The 23542-nt window shown below is 24.5% G+C and overlaps 1 protein-coding gene across 2 annotated transcripts in view; it reads right to left on the reverse strand.

The window, feature by feature from the left end:
• The window catches only part of LOC132921747 (protein eva-1 homolog C), a 212095-nt gene extending 189789 nt beyond the window's left edge, over positions 1 to 22306 (reverse strand). For both annotated transcript variants that reach the window (XM_060984927.1, XM_060984926.1), the window contains exon 1: positions 21988 to 22306. In XM_060984927.1, the coding sequence (XP_060840910.1) occupies positions 21988 to 22075 (88 nt within the window). In that variant the 5' untranslated portion in view covers positions 22076 to 22306. The remainder of the gene's footprint in view (positions 1 to 21987) is intronic.
• Between the last annotated feature and the right edge of the window lie 1236 nt (positions 22307 to 23542).

Raw genomic sequence — 23542 nt, forward strand, 5'->3', positions numbered from 1 at the left:
CAAATTAAAAAAAAATGTATATAATATATTGTGTAACTGAAGAAAACCGATTTCGTCATAGAAAGACAATTTCGTAGTATTTATAAGACTTTTTATAATTTAAAAATATTGGTAAAAATAACTATAATGATTGAATATCGTGAAATGTAATACGGTAATGCAAATAATATAAGTATTGAATTACAAGTAGCTTATATCAAAAGTAAAGATTATAAATACCTAAAATTATAGATTTTTTAATGAAGAATCATTTATATCTTTTATATCTATACAAATAGCATTATCGGAATAAAAAAAAATGCTAATTTAAACTACATTTCTTACTACTATGTATAAACAATATTGAATAATTATTTATTATGTTCTTATTATTCAAAATGTACATCTTAATGATAAACATTTAATTGTAAAATAATTTATAATCGAATTCACATACTGTACAGATCACATAGGTACTAATTAATATACCCATTCTGCTTTGCCATGGAAAATTAAATATTATAAAATACAATTAGGTGTTAGGTAGGTACATTCATGCAATTAGGACTTTAATAAATATGTAAGCTACCACGCACGCAATTAATGCAATACGTTTCATAAAAACATGGTTTTTATTTAAAGCTTAATTATATCTCGTTCAAAATTATCCCATGTTAATTTGCAATTATTTAACTCTATACTATTATTATAAACAAGTACATTCAAATTTAAAGTGGTATAGCAATAATTCACCTATAAAATAATAATAATGATTAAAATTTTAAAGTAGAAAAACTATCAATCAAGTATCGTTTACTTAAAATATTAACATATTTTTAAATAATGACTATATCTACAATGATGATGATAGTACATTTTTATTCCCAACTATTATATTATCAGCTCTTTATTGTCAAATACATACGCGAAAAGAAATTTAAATTTTAGAAAGTGAAATTAATTCAGATCCTTTTGCAAAAAGGAAAATTTATATTTTTGCAGTCCTTTGGATCTATTGTCGATATTTTTGCTCTTCCGTAGACCTATAACATATCATATACCAGTCCCATCCATCATCATCTTATGGTTGTTGATAGTTATTTTTTTTCGGTTCTTCCTTCTTTTTATACCGGCAGATCATTAATCTTATTTTTCTTGTTCAGTGTCTGGATATAAAAAGTAGCACTGAGGGATGGGACTGATGACGAAGGAAGGACCGTAGAAAATAAATGTCATTTTCAACTATTTTCACCCCCTGCGTTCGGTAATATAACATCCCGTACGACTTTCGACCTCTACAAGGTTGAGTACCTCTACTTTTTTAAATAGTTTTAATACTTCCGGTGTCTCATTCATCAAATGAATCACTTTATGAAATGCAGTACAGTATGTTATTTAAATGTTAAAAAAATATTAATTTAGTTTTTTTTTTCTAAGAAATGTATAAACTATAAAATATATCACGTTTTACAAATAAATATATCCATTCCCATATGTTTCTTTAAATGTTGTTTTGTTTATAAAACTGTCAAACCGTTTTTCAGCTAAAACAATGTTTCATAATATAGAATCGTGGTGCGTAATTAAATTGGATATTATATGTTGATATAAAAACCATATTGCTATATTAGTCAATGCCTATGTCCAATACTTATAGCTACATGCTAGTATGAGGATAACTCAAAATTCAATATAATATTATTGATATAGTATTTATGAGACAATTATTTTAATAATATACTTAATCTGTATGCACTCACTTAGTATTAATCATACATAAAAATTATAATTTATAATCAAATAAATAACATATTTAGAACTTCATAAAATTATTGTACAGCCCCAGATCTTATAGAACTTACAGTAAAATCATTAAAATAAAAATGTACTCCGATAGTCCGATTATGTATACCTACCATAAAATGGCACTGTTTACTTTACAGATTGTTGTTAATTAATAAGACTTAAAATAATACCTATAATAATAACTATAAGCACATAAATAAATAGGGTATCTTACTATAAAATAAAAAATGACATAATAATGTTCATCTTGTTTTCGTCTTCTCTTTCAAAAGCCCATTAAACTGAACAAATATTGTATATATTATAATAAATTTATAAAGATAATATAGATAATGGGCATTGTATAACCAATGCCTCTTTTATGATTTCGAAATCAAAAATAACACACTCAAACAAAAATATAAGTCAAAATTGTACCAACAATGACCTTCGCCATGCATTCCAAAATTGTCGAGTGGAAATATTTCGGTAAAGTAAAAACAACTTTCCAACATTTGTATAAAAATAATATAATCATTGAAATCGAATTAAACTTATTCACTCGTCACTTTTTCCTGACTCATCTAGATATTTAAAACAAAATACTATATAAGAATACAAATATCATTTGCTAACAAAAATAATGAACCTTTAACTTTAGAAAGAACAATAGATCGTCTTTCAAAATATGATAAATAATATTATCAGTTCTAACTTTACTAATACTCAACTCATAATATGCAACCATTTTGATGTGCTTATATTTCATTTTCATAATTCAACCAAACCATAGTAATAATACTTAAATTATATACAAAGTCATGAACAAAAAAAAGTAAAATGTTAATAATATAAAAACAGTTAGTTTAGTAAGCAAAATCTAAGTGTCTCCGTTCCAATATTCTCCTTATTTTGATTAAAAATAATGATTTTAATAAATTGTAATAAAAAAAAACTTATGTAAATTATGATATTATTGTACTGGACATCTATCGGATTTTACAATTTTATTTCAAATATATAAATTACTGATAATGTTCCTTCTGAACATCTTCTGTGACCATTGATCTCGTGGATTTGTTAGGTTTTTCTTTTTTATTCTGCTTATAAAAATAACAAACAAACTTTTTGTCCAGTTACAAAAAGCATATCCTGCACGTGTGTTGGATAATAGAAAAAAAAACAGTCGGCGCCATAGTTAATCTACCAAAACGGTTGTTCCCTCACGTCGGCACGTTATACACATCATCATGTCTTACTATATATTTGACGTAAAACATAAAAATTAATGTAAAGAGTTAGTGCACTTTTTCAACGTGATAACCGGAAATAACTTCAAGTTAAAATAATGTTTTATAAATACGTGTGTGTGTGTGTGTGTGTGTGTTTTAAGTACCTACACAAGAGTGTAATAGGGTTAAATAAATTCTAACATAAGGACAGAGGTACAAGTTATTCTATATGAATATTAAATTTGAATAACGAATCAGTAAGATATTCTTAAAATATTATACTCAGAATTTCGGTTGGTTTATTTTTAATTTATTGATTATAAAAAAAAAAATATGATATCCACTTCTTAAATTATGAGTTCTTAGTAAAGATCAGTTTTGAAATATAAATATTTGATCTGATATTATATTGGTTTAATATTGAAATTCTAAATTAGTAGAAACTTATTTTTACGTTCAAAATTTAAATTAAGAGCATATTATATACAATTCAAAACGATTATTGCTTACAGAGTAAAATGTAAAACGTATTGATCTAAAATGAAAAAAAAACCCGTGTTTTAATATCAATTTGTTTGAATTATTGTTTTCTAGATAGATAAAACAATAATATAATAATTGATTTTGATCAAAACGAGATTGACGAAGATTTCACTATGTTTCGCAGTTTTATGGATTCCTCAAAACTTCTGGGAAATTTCATAAATTACCTTTCTGAAGTACCACATATATTCAATTTCCATTTGGTATAGTACAAATCTTTTAGAGCACTTATGTTATAAGCATAGTGAGTCAAGGCATAGAAAAATGCATAAAAATGATTTTATACAATATACAAATTCTTTTAGATTTAACTACTTAAGTCTAAAAAATCAATGAAAATAACAAAACAGTAAATATTAAAAATATTACATTTCTGTTTGATAAATCTTTAAACTAAATCCTGACTTAAAATAATTGAATACATTTTTAATAAAATCTTTGATATGTATTTGTACTGCTATAATAAGTAGCTAGTTAGTTATATGGAAAGTATTAAGTTTAAATTCAATCATTATATGTTTACCATTTTTTTTTCACTTTAAATCAGTATTTTCATTTATTTTCAATTAATTTTTTTATATATAATTTATTATAGTCTAGTTTTGTAACGAATATTACGCCTTGTTAAACAAGCACGATTGGATGTTGACTGAGCGACAAAAAACAATATTTATGATCACAGAAAATATGTAAATAAAGGTATTTTAAATATTACGTAAACTAAAATATAAGTACCTTTTTCGAAGAAACCTAATGTTTTAAATTAAATATCGATCCCTCTTGTTTTTTACGTGTCAGTTTAATTCCTATACGTACGACAAACCGTTAAATAAAAGGATTGATTCCCATTTCTATCCGAGTACAAACGAACAACGATGAACACAATTATATGAGTTTAATATAAATTGTCGATAAAAAAAAAATGTGTCTTTTGAACATTCAACTTTTAAGAACATAATAATTAAATAGTTGCAATCGAAAAAAACAGCAAACATATACTTTGGTTGCTTAATATTAGTAGTGATAATAGTGGTTTATTACTCGTATTTAGTGTGGCCAAAAAAGTTATTAGGCACTTTCTCAACATATCAATTTTAAAGTGATTAATATTATAGTAGATATAAAAACAATAATTCTTAGTAAAAGGTTTTTACTTACTTTAGAAGGAATAATAATAATAATACTTGAAAATGGTAAATTGCATTATTTTTTAATTATAAAGCTGATTAAGTTTATACAACTTAAATGTAAATATTCAGTTGAAATTCAATTTCTATTCAGCTCTAAATTTTTATATTAGAAAATGACATTAAGTATATAATAAATTAATTGATTTGAGTTATTTTTACAGTCAATTAGTTTTGTGATTTTCTTAAAAATAGGTAATCAGAAAGAACGCTTTACATTATTTTCAAATAAACCTTTTAAATTGGTTAATATATATATTTAAAAATTAAAAATATTAATTATGGCAAACTTATAAAAATATTAATACTTTTGGAATTTTCTAAACAAATATAATGTGTTTAAAAAAATGGACAATTTAAAGTGAAATTCTGTATCCACGTCCACAAATACGAAACAATTTTTTTCCAAAACAATAAATTACTCCACTCAGACTTTAAATATATACCGAGGGTTTCACTTATTACGAGCCAGTTATTGTAATGTGTAATGAAATAATCATATTTTTATTACGCCTTTCGCAGTTGTTTCTGACTCTTTGTTCGCGATTTCCCCAAAATATCGTATAATAATCGTGTATGATATATTAATACAATAATTCACAAAATTCTATGATATAATATATTATACAAATATATTGAATAGTTCTGTAAACATTGCATTGTTGTATTTAATGTTTAACGATGTATTTATTTATTTGTCTATCTTTTTTTAACCTAACAAAATAATAATAAAATAATTACACAACTATACTTGACAGTAGTTATACTTTTATACGTTAGTCGATATACATTTTTTCCTATTGTTATGAAGAATAAAATATAAATAACTTAACCTAGTAAAACTATTTTTAATTACACTAATCAGGACTTTTTTTTTTTAATTTTTGAAAATAATAAACGTATTCATAATACAAACTAGTTTTTACAATATTAACACTGTACTCCAATTATTTAATATAACTAATAGCAGCAATAAAAATAATAAAAATAGAATATATGATATTTTAAAAGTGACAAAATAAGAAATTTTATAATATTATGCAAATAGTTAATAAAATATAATAATTAAGTAATGTTCCAATATTTGGGTAAAGTGAGCTAATTTTTTAGTTATTCTATAAATTAATTCTAAGATATTTAAGTTATAGCACCTTTCATTTGAAACGTAAAATCTTAATAAGTTTGCTAGTTGAATAGTAGTGTTCATTGATTTTATTTGAAAAAAAATTACGAAATTGAATTAACTATTACAAAAATACTTCATTAAATATAAAATTGTCCTACTCCAGAGAAGCGTTCACGAGGTTTCCTTTAGATGTCCAAGTTTAACAATGTGAATATAACATTTTTAACAATACATATTATAAATCTCTCAAAACTATATTTAAATATATAAAAATCAAAACATTTTAAGTATTGCTTTTGTTAACAATAAATAAGATTTTTTTTATGAGTTAAAATAAGGAATTGAAACTCAAAAGTGTATTTTAAAGGGTTTCGAGTGTACTTGTACTACTTTTAATAATTATTGTTATATTTGAAATATTTATTGAAGTAAAAAGTACTTTGAAATATATTCATATCAAGTATATTATTATTTATCAAGACACAAGTTAAATAAATTACTAAAATATTTATTTAATCATTTTATGTTGTACAAAAAAAATGTATATTATACAATTTACAAAACTATAACAACACGCAATGTCAACTGCAGCAAATCATCTACCAATGTTTATTCAGTTAAATGATAATTTCAAACCTTCAATATGATTTCCCAATAGGCAAATAACAAAAAAATTATTTTCTTTAATGATTTTAATTCAACTTAATGCAAACATAATCGTATAATGTTATTTACATTTACAACTTAACAAGCATATATACACAAATCCTTAAATAAATCCAATATCATATTTTATAAATTCATTCACTCATTAACAGTAATGATAAACATGCAGGTATACATTAATGCAGTTGAATAAACTTTGAATTCTGAACAAACTAATTAAATATACCTATCAATTATATTATAATTTTACATAAGATGTTTAAAACCAATATTTTGATAAAAATAAATGTATATAATAATTTTATTGTTATTTCTTTGCTATTTTGTCATTTTTTACATTTTTAAAAACAACTTTTTTTAAATTTAACAAGAAATAATATTTTAATAAGTTTCCAAATAATTTACCTCGTGCGTATTTCCACGATATCTAACAGATAGAATCAAAAAATGGATAGTAAAACATGTTTAAAGGGGTCTGCAAAGTGCACTGCATAATACAAATAATTTTGGAATTTGAAAAAAATAACAACCAAATTATCCTTGAACTCCGATAATGATGTAAATGTGTAATGATGGATGTATAGGACGTTTAAGTATAGGCAAAACCGAATTAAGATAAATCGTTGAGACCCATTCTTTCTTCTACGTTAAGTAAATAATATTGAAGGATTTCGCGTTTTAGGAATTTTACTTACTATAGTAATTATTTTCAAAAATATATCTTGTATCACACTAATTTATTTCAAGCATCTTAAACATTCTTATAAAAAAATATTTTTTGAAAAATACAGAACACATAGCCGTGAAACTTAACAGTTCCTTTCCTAATGAAAAAACGAATTCCAAACTTTATAGTTATACCTAGTTATTTGTTAATATATTTTATACACATGTTAATATTTCGGTTTAAACAAGAAATTGAACAATGTCCAACTCAACAATGCTTTTGAGTCTATGCCATTCTTAGTAAACCTAAATAATTAAACTTCATACACATTCTCTTTTATCATTTTACACCTAATTATATTATATTATTATAGTATTTTAGTTAGGCTTTTTTTAAAAATAAACACATTTAATAAAACAAAGATTATTTAACACTTTATTAATATTTAATATTATTATTATTATTTATACATTATGTGTCACTTAAAAAAACAAAAAATAAACAAATAATTCCCATTTTAATATAATAATGTATTTACATATGTATATAATATAATATTAATAGTTATTTAGTTATGATTTGTGTTGCACTTAATATACTTATTATAAATGTCAAACATTCGTAATTACGCATATGTCCAATAAACATATTTATTTTATCTAAAGGAATTTTTAATATTTACACACTTTAACATTCATTAAAACGTTTTTTCAATATATTAGTTAAATAAATATTTCTAAAAAAATATATATTTTTAATTTAATCTGTTATAAAAAAACAACAGTCAAACGTACATTATATACAAGGTACTAACTATGTAAAACGTTTAAGTGTGTGTTATAAAAATATTCCTCACAGATCTAGTACGTCTAATAGATTCAAATTCTACCTGATAACCTAAACAATAATTTCAGAAACATTATAAACTACACCAGATAATGTGACTTAGAGCCCGCATTTCAAATGACAAAAGTTTGACTAAAAGTTTAGCTGGGGTATTGAGTTCATTAAAACATCTTAATTACACCACCTAAACTAAGTTAACCATTCGGTCCATTAACCAAAATCCGTCTTTATGACTGCGGAATCTTATCGCACGATTTAAGATATAGCCGATATAGGTATGCACATATCTTCTCAAACATTGTTTTTAAATAATGATATGGTTTTAAATTTAACATGTCAAGTTGTAATTCAAAGTCAGCAAAAATATCCTGAGAAAATATTATTCTTTTACGTAAATTCTTAAAATTTGAACTTTTTGTTATATGTTTAAGTCATATACCTAGTTATGTAGTCATGTATACCGTTCAAACATATTTTCATTAGTAAGTAAACGATATTATTCAGTAAATCTGTTTATTCAAAACTATATTTATATCCTTCAAAATTAAAATATTATGAATTCCTAGTTTCTCTAACATAAATGAAAACAAACCCACTAAACAGTAGCCAAAAATGCAATCAAATTTAAATTCTATTATATTTATTATAATGAAAATAAATGAAATGAACACTTGTAGAACACTTATATGTATTATAGCTGCAAAAATATTGGTCTTGTTCCACTATACGCCATGAATAAAAAAAAATATCTATAAACGGTCCTTCCCATCACTTTAGTAGCCTAGAAAGTTTTTTAATAATACCCTATACTAATAATTAGCCACGTGAAAATATCATAATGTTTCTTAATAGCCAATTAATTTAAACATATTTTTTACCGAATGTTACACTGAACTAAAGATAAATAAAATTTAAAACTCCCAAAATCTTTGGCCGAATGCGCAATCAAAACTCCCAACTCTAACTACACCATAATAAAATATATGGTCATTTCCAACGTACACACTGAACTATAGAAAGTATGTCATAATTGATCATTTAATCGTTTATTTCATTTCATGTATATAATTTGTTAATGGTGTATTATGTTGTAATCCATATGTAAATAAATATCCATAAATCACTTCCAACGACCACTGCTGTAGCAAATAATATCTTATTTAAATATAAAACAAATAATTTTTTGTTATTTATGACTTTCCCAAAAGTATATATTATTATATTAACAGTCCTAAACAGTCCTAAATCCTAATATTAAATTTAAAATAATGGCTACATTAAATCCCAATGAAAATACTTAAAAATAATTAATATGCTGATCAATTATTATTTTTTAAGTTAAGTACATATTAATAATTGGAATACCCCTAATGGAGCAAGTAAATAATTTAATATAAAAATAATTTTCCATTAAAACACACAAGGCATAAAAATAAACAAGTTATTTTTTTCCTTGCTTTATTTTCAAATAACAAAACTAAAAAAAAAATGAAGTATTTATAATCATAAAGTTTTCAGATTATCATTCCCACTCATTATCTTTACAGTACTTTCGTCAATTTCAACATTTAACTAATGAGTAAAAGTGGTATTTAATAATTTCTCTCTCTGTAAAATAATATATATATATATATATATATATTATATATATGGATAAAATAACAGTCTTATGTTTGTGTGTCAAGAGTTTACAACGAAATGGTTTCAGAATGTTTATAGTTAAATTTTTCTATACGTACTCCCTTTGTAAATGGTAAGTATTTAGCCGGTAATTTAATTTTACGTGTACTTAATATACATATATAATACTAAATGTATAAAAATAAGTCTTGTATTTATTCAGATATTAAATAATGATAAATGTTTGACACAGAATTTCGTTGTACCTAAAGTATAAAAATACACGAATCAATTGCCTAATTAACTTTTTGTTTACCCTTTAACACTTAGCTGAGTAATTTTACATTTTAATTTAATGTTTGAATATTATGCCCAGGAGAAGAAATAAGACTAGTTTTATTGCAAAATTAGATACAAATTTAAAAAACATTAAAATAAAAATAATTGAATAGGTCATTTGGGAATCACTTGGCAGACTTTATTCTTAGTTGATTTAAAAATGAACATTTTGTTTTTTTTTTTATGTTGATCATGCATATCTTTACATAGTAAATCAAAAAGATTTGAAAAAATATTACAATCTAGTTGTTAAATAATAAATTAAAATAAATAAACATTCCTGAAAATATATTAAATAATTATTGCAAATGCACTTAACAATGCTATTTTTTATTGTGGATATTATATTATTTTATTACTTTATTAATATGTATTTCAGATCTGAATTAAAATTAATGAAAAGTAGAGTATAAGTTGTTATTTGGTGCTTTTACAGTTTTATATTATATTACGTTAAATTGCAGAATAAAAAAACGTTTAATACAATATGATAAGTACTCAATAGGGTATGACATTATTTGTTCAGTTATTTTAAACATTGTATACCTAATATTTAAGATATTATGTACCTACGTAAATATATAGTAAATAATTAATTGAATAAAATGCAATTAACATAGGCATTTTACATTTCATAATACTATATTTATTATTAAAGTTCATGTAACGATCAGTTCATAAGACGTATTTTTGTTTTCATAAAATAAATATACTAAGTTGAAACATTTTATTATTAAAGAAAAGAGAAGTTAAAATATAAATCTCTTCAATGATAATTTATACAATTTTTGCACTTTTTACAGCCTTCTTTTAGGGCTTTTTAAACCTTTTTAAGGCCCTCCGTAGGTACACGAAACTCTAGATTGTCACGCAACTTGCGTTCCACACTATTCACCTCAAGCTACTTCTTTAACGAGTGTGTAGGATCTACTATTGTCGCAGTTTTATACCTAGCAATTAAAGGACGATATGAATGCTACGGATGACTCGTGCGCGATCAGTTGCATCGTAATGATTGCACGTGATTTTATTTTTTGACGAGTATAATATTATAATAAAGGCATGATTCTAATTTTTATTTTAATATTTTGTTTAATTTTTATCGATTTCATACAATGGATTGAATTTATTTAATTAATCTATTTTAACTAATTGATGGATAACCATAAAAACTCAAGTTGGCAAAGTCCAAAAAAAGTTCTATAATTCACTATTTTGAATACTAACTCCTGTTTAAAACTTTACTACTACTTATTTTTTATTGGTATGATGCCATCGTGCTTATTCTACTTAACTTACAAAATAAATAGTATACATTTATATCCTATTTTTTCGATAAGTATAAATGCAAAATTAACGATTTGTAAATAATACCGTGATGCTTTTTAATAACAGTTCAATGCCATTACGAAAGATGGCATCGGAAATATAGAATGAACATAACATTTATAATCTATAGAAAGTATTGTATGAAACTACGTATATTAGAGTACTCTCATTCTATTAGACATTTACGAATATAAAAACACATATTGTATACCCAATATATAAATATATATGTATTGCTCAAAATCTAAAAAAATATAAAATATTTAAACAGCTAAGTACCAAAAAAAATATATATGAATATAACGTTTTATTGCGCACGTAAAAAACTTATCTTGGAAGTATTTGATTTTTATTTCTTGAACAAAAATATATACATAGTTGAAGTTTCTATCATTTTTAATCTAACCCGTCATAATAACCATAATAATTTAATATTATAAATTTGAATTATTAATGTCAATATTTTATAATATCGAGACTAGATTAAAATATATAAGCAAACAACTTTAATTGGTAAAATATTGTTAATAAGATTAATTTAAATTTTAACCTAGCTGTTGATAAAACCGTTAAATGTGTAGGTTATTTTAAATGTATGTATATTATAATTTATAATTACATACCTACCTAATATAATTATATTATATTTAACTGGCTATCAATAAAATGGGTCCGTGTGTAGTAACATATAAAATGTGCAGAATACAAACGACCAGTTAAATAATATCGACGAAAATGTCAGAGATTGTTGACGAACTAACGGTGGAAGGGTAAACGGGTAGTCCGAACAGATAACCTTTATTGCGTGGGCAACCCAACCGAGAACTACCCTAGAGACGTGTGCTATTAAAGGGTGGTCTTGGGGTAGGTGTATGGAGCTATTAACTTGAACGCGGATGCTATCCATCATATAACCTCGCTGTGAAATCGTGCTAGTTTTTCGCGCTTCGTGTACCTACCCCCTTTCAACAACTAACAATTTTGGGTAATATGTGTTAATGATGCACGTACAACCTAAAACATAAATACCACTCTCCTACATTTATAGAGCGCTTTAAGAACAATTGCATTAGCTAAATCTAGGTGAGTTAATAAAACATACAAAATAGAAATTATTTCATTTTCAAATAAAACAAGATCTAAATAGATAACTAAAATAATGATTAAGATAAAATTGATTTTCAATATTTCTTCTGAATGCAGAATGATACAGTTTTTGTAGAGATTTTATTCTGGAGAAACATTTTAATAATTTCGAAATATCTATTAATTATTGGTACACCGGAAAATTAAAAATGTAAATCCTGTTTATTTTTAATAACCTTTATTACCAACAAACAATAACATATCTATTTTAACATATTTATTACTGATAATAACACTTATAACGAGTATAACAGTACCTATAACTATCATTTGGTAGCACAAAATTTGAACAGTTCAAATTGAGTATTTGAATAATAAATGTTATCTATATAGATAATATACGATTTTATACTTATATAATATCATACTTGTGGTTTGTGGCGCATTTGGTTCCCTTGGCTCTGAATAGCGCCATCTCTATAGTACCGTATTATAAACACAATATTATCATCTCAAATGACAATTTTTTTTTTTATATTAATCTGTTATTTATTTAAAATAATACATAAATGCATGTAAAATAACAAACAATTGATTTATGCACCTTCTTTAAGCAATATTTTCGTTGAACGCAGAGTTTTCAATTTTACATTAAAAAAAAATTACCAAAACAATTACGAGGCAAATTTGGTTCAATATTTAATTTTAAATAAATCCAATAATTAAACTGTACTTATTATAAATACAACCATATTATCATAATAATAATATTACCAAATAACAACAAACAGAAGAAAAAATTTACTCGTTATTGGTGATACTCGCACTATATTATTGAGATTATCAAAATTCTTTATTAATTTTTTTTATATATACTATATTTGATACAGTGATAACTAATTAGTTTATCAGTTAATAATTAATGGAAACATTGCTTTTGATTTTCAAAATTTAAGTAACAAATAGAATAATATAGAAGGTATTTATTCCATTTTCTTTACTTATGGACAATATATTCAATTCCACCAATTTGAATCAATCCATCATTTAAACAGACAAAGTAGTTATATTGTACAATAGAACTGTGCTTGACAATAATATACAAAATTGTATTTATTTTTACTAATAATAAATATTAGTTAAATTATTAAAGAAATTAACACAAATTAAATTCATTAAGTATTCAACTTAGTGTTTATAGATATTAGTTAATAATTATTTCATATGATTATTAATGTATGCACTTTTATAGAACAAATTAAGTGAAAGATACTTGTGCTACATCAAAATATGTATAAATATATTTTATAAATAAATAAAAATAGTAGATAATTATTATATAATAATAATATATCATTAATATAGCAAAATATTAAAAAAATTTTAATTATGTAATTGTTCTTGCCAGATAAAAATATACAACAATTCATGTTGTACAACAATACTATCTATTATAGTCTTGGCTTCAAGTCAACAATAACTTATTTATAAATAAAAATTTCTGGTCTTGAGTGGAGGAGTTAAGTAACAAATAGCTGAGCGTTTGTTTTTTTCAATCCATGTAAGTAAAATAAAAATTGTAATGTTGTTCAATGCCTATTTAAATAAAAAAATATTTTACTTATTTTTAGTTTTGTTAATCTTGTAAAATAAATAAATGTGTTCGTAAACTATATTTTCTTAATTTTATAAAAACTGATTTTTTTTAATTCGATATTTCAATTAAAAATATTATATAAGATATTATTATAGTAATACATTTAGATTAAGTGTATATAATATTAATGTGCTTAAAATACCTATACAACAAAAGTTATTCTAAAATGTTAAGTCTTGGCTGTGAATATCAAAAAAATACTAATTTTATTAAAACACAAATCAAAGTTAAAAGCATTGAACCTTATTTCTAAAATTCTTAATATCTTAAGCTCCAATTTATAATAAAATTAATCTAAAAATCAATGTCTACTATTTAATTAATAGTTTGTTGAAAATTAATTCAAGTTGTAAATATTTTAAGGACTTTTATTTACTTATATTTTTTTTTTAATATAATAAAATGTACCTAAGGAAATATAACTGAACTTGAAATTTTATACTAACCAATTTTTCATTTATTTTATAAAAATTATAAAAATATAATCAAACGTTAAATGTATATTATATTATTATATGAAACGATAGTGTAATATATTTTTTTACGAAATGTTCATTTTGTTAATTTATTAAATATACAAAATTTACAGACAGTACCTATAGACTCAACAAATAATAAATAACATACATTAATAGTATGCATTTTCACTGCAAAGAATGAACCTAAAAAAGAAATATTTTTTAAATCATCATAAACCATCATAACCTCATTTGTTTAAACCTTACGAAAAAATAATTATAATAAGAAAAAAATAGGTATTGTTTTATTCACCCAAAAATTAAATAATCCATGAAGATAAAATACAAGTGAAAAAAACATACCCTACAGTTAGCCAGAGTTAGATATGTACTAAATTAGTCTAATTTCAAAATAATTACTAACAAAAGACAAGCAAAGGGTTGGTAGAATTGCACCCGTAATTCATCTATTCGAAAAATAAAGCTAAAGTTAAAATTTTTAAAATACACCACATGATATACTACGTTATTATAAATAATTTATAATATAATATGTTATCATTAAAACGAGACACATAAATGACAAAATACCTAGTAAGTAGTGACTAGCGGGTAAAAATTCCAAATATTGATTTTATAAAAATGAACATGTGTATTGTTTTTAACTAAAGATAAGAATTATTCAATCAATCAAAATAATTTGTATTGACAATGTACAAAAAAAAAAAAAAGAGAGGATTTTAACGGAAATTTATTTGATATTCAAAAAACAAATAAAACTCGGTCTGGAATAATACCACTAATGGTTATGGTACACCCCTCAACAAAAAAAAGCTCAAAGTCCCAACTGAAAAAAAAATCCTGTGAAATTGAATGACGCATATAAACGTCCCTATTACGTTTCAAGAATGCCAATTATCATTGTTGTTACCCACATTAAAGTAAACAATGACGAGTTAAATTTAGAGTATTCAATGAATACTCTAATGTTTAACTAATAGCAATAAAACTTATAAAACTAGATGGATGCTCTAACCATAGGTACAACTCACATTATACTCATCGTCATCATGTTTCCTTGTTTGTTTTCATATTGTATTGCATAGTTTTTTATTTCAAGTGTCTCACAAAAACACATACACAATTTTCCAAAAAAAAAATATATTTTTCCAACACCTAACGTTAGGTTTATTTTCTTTTAAAATACATCCAATACATATTCGGATATAAAGGTGTATCTCATCATATTTTTAGCATTGAACGATCATTTAAAAATAATTTTCGGTGCTTATATATATACAAAATATTATATACAATTCTCATATTTTAAATGGTTTTAAATTATTTTTCATAATCTATGTACAAATATTCAACTATAATTAATGTAGGAACATGACATAAAATCTTTCAAAAAACTAGAAAAAAATCAAATTATGAAATTATTTTACAATCAAATAAGACGAAAAAAAAAAAAATTTGTAACCAATTAAATCTAAGCGATATTTTTATTTTTCATAATTATTAATTCTTCGATTATCCAATAAAACATGATTCAAATAAAATTTGTAAAGTATAATCATCACTTATAATACAAACTATGTATAATAATTCTAACTGAATATGTATAGAAAACAATGTCCGTAATACCTGACCCATGAAGGTCCAACCCAAACTGATGGTGTACATTTTAGTGTAACTACGGAAGGGCTACCATATGGTTCAGAAATATGGAGTTCACGTGTCGCACATGTAGACGGTTGATTCATAATAATATGATATATATATATATATACATACTTTTTTTGATCTATACTTGGCACACGCACCCCATTAAGAAACACACCTTTTAAATTCTACACGTTTCTAAACACAGTGTGGTGCCGCAAGAACCACACTAATACTATCGCTGTGTTACAGATTGCTTATCTATTTTGTACCACAAATATTTTGAACAGTAATATTTAAACATACTATAATATACGTATAGAAAAACGATCGTTCGTCTACTTTTCATCACTTGCAATTTTACTTTTATCAAATCCAGCGATAACTTTACAAGTAACGACGTATAATAGTAAGAAAAATAAATTCAATTCTTGCTTTTTCGGAATCTACAGCGCCAAAGTATTTAGTACAACAACACACACGAAAAATTACACAGAAGTAAATCCGTTTTCACGAGCTCAACTCATAAATTCTATTCACTGAATGACAATTTAACGGAATGCGTGGAATCCAACACTGGAGAAAATTCGTTTCCATATAATAGATAAACTGTAAAGTTCAAGTTTAATAGGAGACACGGAGAACATTATACCTACAAAATAAATAAGCAGAACACGTTAATACATAGTACATTTTAAAAGTTTTTCGTAATCTTTCGATAGTTGCTGAAAATGTTCGAAATATCTTAACATATTATGCATCACATTACCACACCATTCTTACTTTTCAATCTGTAATGTTGTGATAAAAAATATTTTAAAAACCATATAAATGTTTCGATTAAAAAACTTTTTTTTTTAAATATTATCTAATTTTCATAGTATAAACCTCATACAAAATTGATAATATTCTAGTGGTTTATTATAGTTGTCTGCAGTATAGTAGAGTAGAAATAAATAAAACACGAACCATTGTATTTTTCGAGTTGAAAAACTATTCACGTTTTTATCATCAATAAACATCACATTGCGTAACCTAAAATTATATCGTTATTCGTAACATTTTAACAAAAGGTACCAAGTCACTTTTTATTTACTTATTCAGAAGTCATTAAAATTAGGGTAAAAATTGTGAAATTTAAAAAATAAAATAATATTTTAAAAACCTAATAGGATGGAGTAAAAATCTCAATTTTTCAAAAACGAAAATCTCGGTTCCATGATATCATGAATAATCAATTTCAGATTCTTAAGATTAATGATATCATGTATTTATATTATTGAAAATGTAATATCATATTTTTTTTAATGCAACTAACAATTAGAATAAGAGAAATTAATACTTCTATTCAGTTTCATGCATCCTCGTAGATTTTTTGCTGACATGCGTACAAAATAAATTTTTTACCATTATTTTTACTACTTTACTACGCTCAGAAAATTCTTCGGTTCGTTATGTTTGTAAAAAACATTTATGATATACGATATTTATGGTTATTTCAGTACACAATACTTATAGTCATAGCATTTTTTTTTAACTTTATATTAATGTTTGTTCATAGAAATATAAGTTAAAATTATTTACAAACTTAGTTTTGACGAAATAAAAATATTTTAAAACAAAAGTCATATAATAAGAAAAATAAAAAAATAAGCTGATGAAGGCAGTTGGTGAAATAAAATTAAAAGTCGCAGATCGTGTCTAACGACGGACAAACGTTCTACGGTTCATTAACGGTTATATGTAATTATTCTACCTACATAATTCCTTTATAAATCCAAGGCACACACAATAAATTACAAAGAACAATTTTAAAACAAAATAACTAGGTAACAATTTGAGCCTTGCTTTAATTAAAATAAGAACCGTAATGATATGTTAAAACTTTTTATAACGACTCGACATTAGCATACGGGTAAAAAAAAAAATACACCTATTTTCAATCTAATATATCAAACACATATGCAGTGCGTAAGGTAATAATATTATTGTCGAAAGGTCGTTTTTGTGAACATTAAATTTTTTTTGTTTTTTTCCTAGTTGAAACTCTTAATTAGAAATTTTGAGAACTTGAACAGAAGGTAGTATTCACACTTTATGTCGCAAAATTAATTAATTAATTAAAACGAACATTATATAACCAAATAAAAGCATAATAAATAACTTGTTTAATATTTACATTAATAGATACATTTTTAAATCAATATCTTAATCTTTAATAATTAACAATTAAATATCAATTACATAGTGTATATTATAATATACATATAATATTAACATATGATTTATCTAAGTTATCACTTTTTTTTTTAAATATTTACAAATTTTAATGCATTAATTATAATTTAATATAATTTTATAAGATATATTATGCAACAGTGTAATTTAAAAAATATTTTAAATCTAATTTATACAATATACAAGTACTAAAAATCGTTTAATAGCTTTATTTATTATCTGTTTACATGTACGTATAATTTCATTGTTCGACACAACATGACAAAACTAAATATTATCAACTATTTTTATTTTGAAAATAAGTTATAGAATAATTAAAATAATGCAAAACTATTACAGATTTTATAAATATTATGTTGTAGATACTAAATTAAATGTTGATCTATGATTTTACTTTAAAAATCATTTTAAAAACACTGATTTTAGCCCATATTTAATATTTAATAGTGCCACATCTAACAAATAAACATCAACTGTAGAATTTGTTCAAAATCTATAGTTATATTTAAAAAATATTTTTACTGAGACTGTTATAAGATTAACTTACAATTTTTATTCGATTATAGTTTCTACCACCATAAAAAGTCCCGCTCCAATAAAAAAAAAGAAAGAGCCATTAAAGTTGTTCTTATAAATCGTTTTGTTTTTAAAATTTATAAAAATAAATTAATATTTTATGTGTAGGTACACGTTACGCTTCCTACCACAAGCATATAACTAAATTTCTGGACTTTTCATTCATTTGTCTGGGAAACGGAAAATTATTCTCTCGATGAAACTGATGCTTACATTTTACATCAGATACAGGATTATAACCGCATACATTTAATAACCGCAATATTTTGAAATTCATTATTTGGTCTTTGTCGATGAGCATAGACTCCTTTGATAAGTACAATCATCCGTTTAACCAACTTTAATATTTTATATTACGAGTAAGGGAATCGGCTATTTAATTTTAATATAATATAATATATGTGGTCACTACAAAATAATTGATATTTATAAATAATTTTAACTTGATAAATAACAACACAAATTGGATCGCTATAATGATTTTTTTATCATAAAAAACATGAAAATGTATATAATTTATATATATATATATTAACATAACTTATAAATGGTGTAGATAACAAACCTTTAATTATTAATCAGTTTAAATTGTATATGACTATAATCACTGCATTACTCTGATTAAAATAATGCGCATATTATGACTGTGAAAATACAGTTATAATAAATGATATTTGATAATGATAACTGATCAATGTTTATAATATCATATACATCTCTTATATTTCCAAGAATAATATACGGTATAAAAATTGTATAAATTGCATTATCTACAATTTAAAAACAATTTACCACTGAACAATTACCATTTAAAAGTTAGAACACATTTACTTCCCCAAAAAGTGTTTTCCAAAAACATATATTGTAAAATCAATAGCTTGCTAGCTCCCCGCTCAGAACCTAAAAATCAAATAGGTCACAGAAAAGTTTAGAGTATACCCAAAAGTCGATCAACTAATCTAAACACACAAATACATATATCGAAGAAAGAAAATTACTAATTATGTACATACTAGGTACACTACGACCAGTGTCACACACACACATCGCCAGTAGACTAGACAATTTATCGGTCCAAGTACTAATTCTTTATTCTTATACATTATTACACAGTTCACGTGCAAACTTTTTATGTGTGCACTATAAATTTGTAAAGATTTTAAAACAATACGCAATAAGATTAAATTTAATGACAATAGATTGAAGTAAGTATACTAATACTAGAGACTAGATGTTTAGCCATCTATAAAACTAAAACAAATAATATTAAAACCCAATGATACAACATATGTGATTTACTTAATATATACTTTACTAAAGTAAATAATTACTTATTAAGACGCTACATAATACACGCACCACGCACTCACACTGTTCTCTGTGTCAGACTTAAAGTATACCTACGCAATGCCGTAAGCATAACATTCGAATAATTAAAACGATGATTAAAGGTTAGTATTACAGTTTATTTATCTACTATTATCAGGTCTATAAATGAAAAAACTATTTATTAGTAAGTACATCAAAAAATGAAATGCAAGCTATAGACTTTTTCTGTAATTTAATTTTAAAGATTTACAATTACTAATAAAAATAAGTAACTTAAAGAAATTTAAAATCAAGATAGATATCGTGAAAAACTACCTATTACAGAAAAACAATTTTCATTAAATTATGTAGCTTAATTTTCTTTAGGACAATAAGTTTTAACATTAACAGGTTTGATTACACATAACCAAATAGACGGAAAGCACAAACGAACGTGTACCGTCATCAGTTAAATATTCAATATAGGTACAATTATTTAAGAGTATGCATATACAATTACCATCATACTTTAGGTAACAGATAATACTGTTAAATTGTGTAATTTCAGCGTAGTAAAAAAGACTAGTTAATAAGTTGTAACAATAGTGTAGATTTTATAGGTTTAAAATTGAGAACAGTTTATAGAAATGCATTTACTTAAAAAATGTAAGTTTTATAAAATTGCCCATTACTTTTCTTATACCAGTATTTTCATAAAACCTTAACAACTTTTGAAAAACTCATTTTTCTCAGAATCTTTTTTGAAATTTGATCTCAACTTTTATTTATGTAATACTTAATTTTCGAATAATTTAAATCTCATTGTTGTTCTTTTTCACTAATTCTAAAGTGTCAAAGTTCAAATTTATTTATAATTATTTCTGCAATTACATATAATACGTATGTCAAAAAAATGTTAAAGCATATACCCATTTAAAACAAATTAAGATATACTTATAAATAAATTTTTACTCGCATAGAAAGAAAATAATAATAATAATGTACCTACATATATATTATTAAACTTCGTGATAAATACATACTAATAAGTGTCAAACAAACTATAACTTAAGTATGTAAGAAATAGTCTTCGTTTTTTATTAAATAAGTATTATGAAACTTTCTAGGTGATAAAATATTAAAGATATTACGTCTAGTTTTGTATTATTGTTCAACTAGGTGTATTAAATACCTAATAAGTAATAGGTAACAGTACCATTAAATTAAATTATATATTTGCAATATACAAAATAAAGGGTGGAGTTTTACCATTTTATCATGTAGCAAATACAATAAAATACAAAACACCAAGTCCAATATATTATGTACAATGTACACTCTAAGCTGTTACTCAAAAATTGTACGATAAAAAAATATTTACATAACCATCCTCTCCCTTCTAAAAAAATAATATTAAAATGGTGCAACTACGAATATATATTAATATTTAATATATTATACACATATTTTTATGGTTGAGGGAAATTTTGCATACTGTGAACAATAGGTCAGACAACGGTTGTACATTACTTAATAATAATATCATGCTCATGAAAACCATTAAATATTCTGGTTTTGAGCATCTTTGTTAGTATAATGAGAATTAATCGAAATCTACAATTTAAAAGCCATAAATTTAATATTCAATATTCAACAAAATGACACTTTATTGTTAGGCACCTAAATTATCCGCGATGGCCATCCGATGAAACGGCAGCAACAGCAGCATCGCCATAGTGATACGGCATAACATCATGGCCGTCTCCATCACTTAATTTCGGGCATATCACAAAACACTACCGCCGGACAACGTACAAAACATGTCGTTAAAAAATTGCTAGGACATGCATATTATATAGGTATCACGATAGAAATAGAAATTGAAAAAAAACACGCGTAGTCTTTCGTAAAAAATATTGTATTTTGGTGAACGCGTGAAAGAACCGGCGGCGAACGAACGAACGAACAACACGAAAGCTGCGGGAAAACTGGCGACGGTGCACACACGCGGGTAGCAGCCACCGCCGCCGCTCCATCAGGAACTGTACCGGAAACATCACGCAACGCCCCTCACCCGCTCCCATCGCCCACACCCGCCACCCGCCATGACCACAACCACAGTCCCTGATTAAACCAGCCAGTGACCACCCTCCATACTATATAGCATTGTGATGTACACAAAACGGTCGACGTATTATAATTATTATTGTTGTATTGGTGCACTTCCAAAATTTATTTTGACACCGAGTCTCATTATGGTCGTTATAAACTCTGACATGCTAAACATAACATGATATACCTGAATGGACGGGCAACAGCGATTTTGTTCAAATACTCGACAGTATAATAAACGATAAGCTAGTGATTTTCCGGACCCATTTTTTGATGATATTATACGTAGACAATCAAATGATATCAATCAACAAAATACTAAACCTACCGAGTGGGTACGTATAGAATAATTTGCGTTCATTATTTACCTAAATCACAATGGCACTGTTTAAAAATGAATGGACGACGAATTAGACAATTATAAAAGATTAGGTTTAAAATTGAATAGGCAAATCCTCATGATTAAAGATAATCAAAAAGTAATATTTGTTATTACTAAATACAATATTATTACAATATTTTTATATTGTACGTTTTAAAACATAAACTAAACCTGATTGATTACATTTGGTTAATTAAAAACACCCTTTTTTAATATAAACTATTACAAATTTTACTTAATTAAAATACAGTAGAACTTTGATAATATAAAACCCAAAACGACAAAACTTAAATTTGAGTAATCAAATTACAAATAGATAAGTCCTAGCCCTTAGGCAGAATATGATATTGACTCGTTCGCACTCATCGCACGTACTTATTTATTTAATTAAAATAGTTTTATTATTATTATTCAAAAGATATAAGATAAGATTTTCTAACTTTAACTATCTATATGAATAAATATTTTAGATTAGCTATTTTATTAGTTATAGTAGAAATGTGTTTATATAATTTTGATTTTGATTTTATTATTAAGTAGATATAAATTTAAATTATTTAAATTATAAGAATATAAATAGTTTAAAATAATCTATCATAACCTGATTACTTCTAATAATAGTTTTATTAAACTTTCAATAATCATAAGTCATCGCCACCGGGTGCAAATCCAGGGGGAAAATGTTATATTATAATATTATGTATTTATTCATAATAAATATTTCAAACTTCTTAAAATCAA

This window comes from Rhopalosiphum padi, chromosome 2 (genome assembly GCF_020882245.1).
Source record: "Rhopalosiphum padi isolate XX-2018 chromosome 2, ASM2088224v1, whole genome shotgun sequence".
NCBI lineage: Eukaryota > Metazoa > Arthropoda > Insecta > Hemiptera > Aphididae > Rhopalosiphum > Rhopalosiphum padi.